General features: G+C 64.3%; 1 protein-coding gene across 1 annotated transcript; it reads left to right on the top strand.

Annotated features, from left to right (window-relative positions):
• Positions 1-11: 11 nt before the first annotated feature.
• Positions 12-2,287, top strand: LOC114900787 (leukocyte immunoglobulin-like receptor subfamily A member 6). The gene is given in 7 exon segments (XM_029232603.1): positions 12-78; positions 238-273; positions 457-741; positions 889-1,191; positions 1,411-1,707; positions 1,970-2,238; positions 2,240-2,287. Coding segments are annotated over 7 exon segments (1,272 nt in total). The 5' UTR covers positions 12-44.
• The last annotated feature ends 9 nt before the right edge of the window (positions 2,288-2,296 follow it).

The following is a 2,296-nucleotide window of genomic DNA, read 5'->3' as shown; positions in this document are numbered from 1 at the left end:
GGTCTCCTCCATCTGCACCGCCTGGACCACAGGGACGAGACGCCATGACCCCCAGCCTCACGGCCCTGCTCTGCCTCGGTGAGATGGAGGAGGGGGAGGGGAAGCCCCAGCCAGGAAGGGACCCCTCCCCACAGCCAGGCTGCTCTGTCAGGACACCCCAGGACTCAGGAGGCTCACGGGTAGGAGAGGCGCTGCTCAGGATTCAGGGCGAACCTCTCACAGGGGTCTCTCTTCCAGGGCTGAGTGTGGGCCTGAGACCCCAGGAGCAGGCAGGTGAGTCTGTCCCCAGCTGTCCCAGCTCCCTCCTGCTCATGGGGACAAGGGGCTACCCCCAGGCAGTGGGGTGGGGAACAGCAGTTCTGAGCTGAAGGAGGGGGAGTCCGGGAGGTTGGGGGCTGAGAGCTGGGGACCTGGGGGTGAGGATATCTTGTGACGCAACCTCTGATGTCCTTCCAGGCACCCTCCCCAAACCCACCATCTGGGCTGAGCCAGGCTCTGTGATCCCCTGGGGGAGCCCCGTGACCATCTGGTGTCAGGGGACCCTGGGGGTCTGGGAGTTCTATCTGAATAAAGAGGGAAGCTCACCTTCCTGGTACAGACAGCCCTCACTGGAGCCCGGAGACAAGGGCAAGTTCTCCATCTCATACATGACACAAGACTATGCAGGGAGATATCACTGTTACTATCACAGCCCCACTGGCTGGTTAGAGAGCAGTGGCCCCCTGGAGCTGGTGGTGACAGGTGAGAGGACACTCGGGGGTCCCAGCATCGGGCTCTGCCCTCAGGAAGGGGGTCTGCTCTCAGGGGTGTGTCCCTCTCACAGCCCAGCCCTGGAGGAGGAAAGGGGGGTGTGAGCCCCATTTCACAAGCTCCCTCCTTCTCTCCTAGGGGCCCACAGGAAACCCACCCTCTCAGCCCTGCCGAGCCCTGTGGTCACCTCGGGAGGGAACGTGACCCTCCAGTGTGGCTCATGGCAGCGACTGGACAGGTTCATTCTGACTAAGAAAGGAGAACCCAAGTCCTCCTGGACCCTGGATGCACAGCGAGGCCCCCATGGGCAGACCCAGGCCCTGCTGCCCGTGGGTCGCGTGACCCCCAGCCACAGGTGGATGTTCAGATGCCACGGCTTTTACAGGGACACCCCCCAGGTGTGGTCGGCCCCCAGTGAGCCCCTGGAGCTCCTGGTCCCAGGTGAGGAGGTCCCACCCTGGCCTCACGCACGTTTTGAGGCACGAGACAGATTATTAGATGCTCTTCTCCCAGGATTGTCCCAGATGAGAGGGTGGGGTGAGGGGGGAGGGGGTCGCACAGGACAGAGTGTGAGCGACAGTGAGGCCTGGGGACCAGGACGGGAGAAGGGGCTTCATGGGAGGAACCAGCCCCTACAGCCCAGGGCTGGTCTTCCCCCAGGTGTGTCTGGGAAGCCCTCCCTCCTGACCCCGCAGGGCCCTGTCGTGGCCTCTGGACAGAGCCTGACCCTCCAGTGTCGCTCTGACGTCGGCTATGACAGATTCGCTCTGTCCCAGGAGGGGAGACAGGCCCTCCCCCAGCACCCTGGCCGGCAGCCCCAGGCTGGGCTCTCTCAGGCCGACTTCCCCCTGGGCCCGGTGACCAACACCCATGCGGGCCGGTACAGATGCTACGGTGGACACAACCTCTCCTCCGAGTGGTCGGCCCCCAGTGACCCCTTGGACATCCTGGTGGCAGGTGAGGAGCCAGCGGGTCAGTCAGGGACCCAGACTCTGCACAGGCCCTGCCGGGGGAGCCCCAGCTGGTGATGCTGGGACCAGGCGTGAGGGGTCCCCAGGGAGGGAGGGAGAGAGACAGAGAGAGACGCGGGTGGGCAGGGAGAGGGAGAGACTCGGAGAAAACAGAGACAGACAGAGATGAGGGGCCTCAGGGAGGCCCTGCTGAGTCGCAGTTAGGAACCAGGGGGCGGGCAGCCCCTCACCCCCCTTCCTCTCTCCAGGGTGGTTCCCTGACACGCCCTCCCTCTCGGTGCAGCCGGGCCCCGTGGTGGCCTCAGGAGAGACCGTGACCCTGCTGTGTCAGTCAGGGAGCACAAGGGAAACTTTCCTTCTGTCCAAGGAGGGGGCAGCCCGGCCCCCACTGCGTCTTAGATCAAAGTACCGAGGTGGGCATTTCCAGGCCGAATTCTCCATGAGTCCCGTGACCTCAGCCCACAATGGGACCTACAGGTGCTACAGCTCACTCAGCAGTAACCCCTACCTGCTGTCACACGCCAGTGCCCCCCCTGGAGCTCGCGGTCTCAGGTGAGGGACCCTGACCCTGTCCT

The sequence above is a fragment of the Monodon monoceros genome, unplaced genomic scaffold (genome assembly GCF_005190385.1).
Source record: "Monodon monoceros isolate NGI ecotype Baffin Bay Population unplaced genomic scaffold, NGI_Narwhal_1 Contig1212_ctg1, whole genome shotgun sequence".
Classification (NCBI taxonomy): Eukaryota; Metazoa; Chordata; class Mammalia; order Artiodactyla; family Monodontidae; genus Monodon; species Monodon monoceros.
This window is presented reverse-complemented; position numbering and strand designations above follow the sequence as displayed.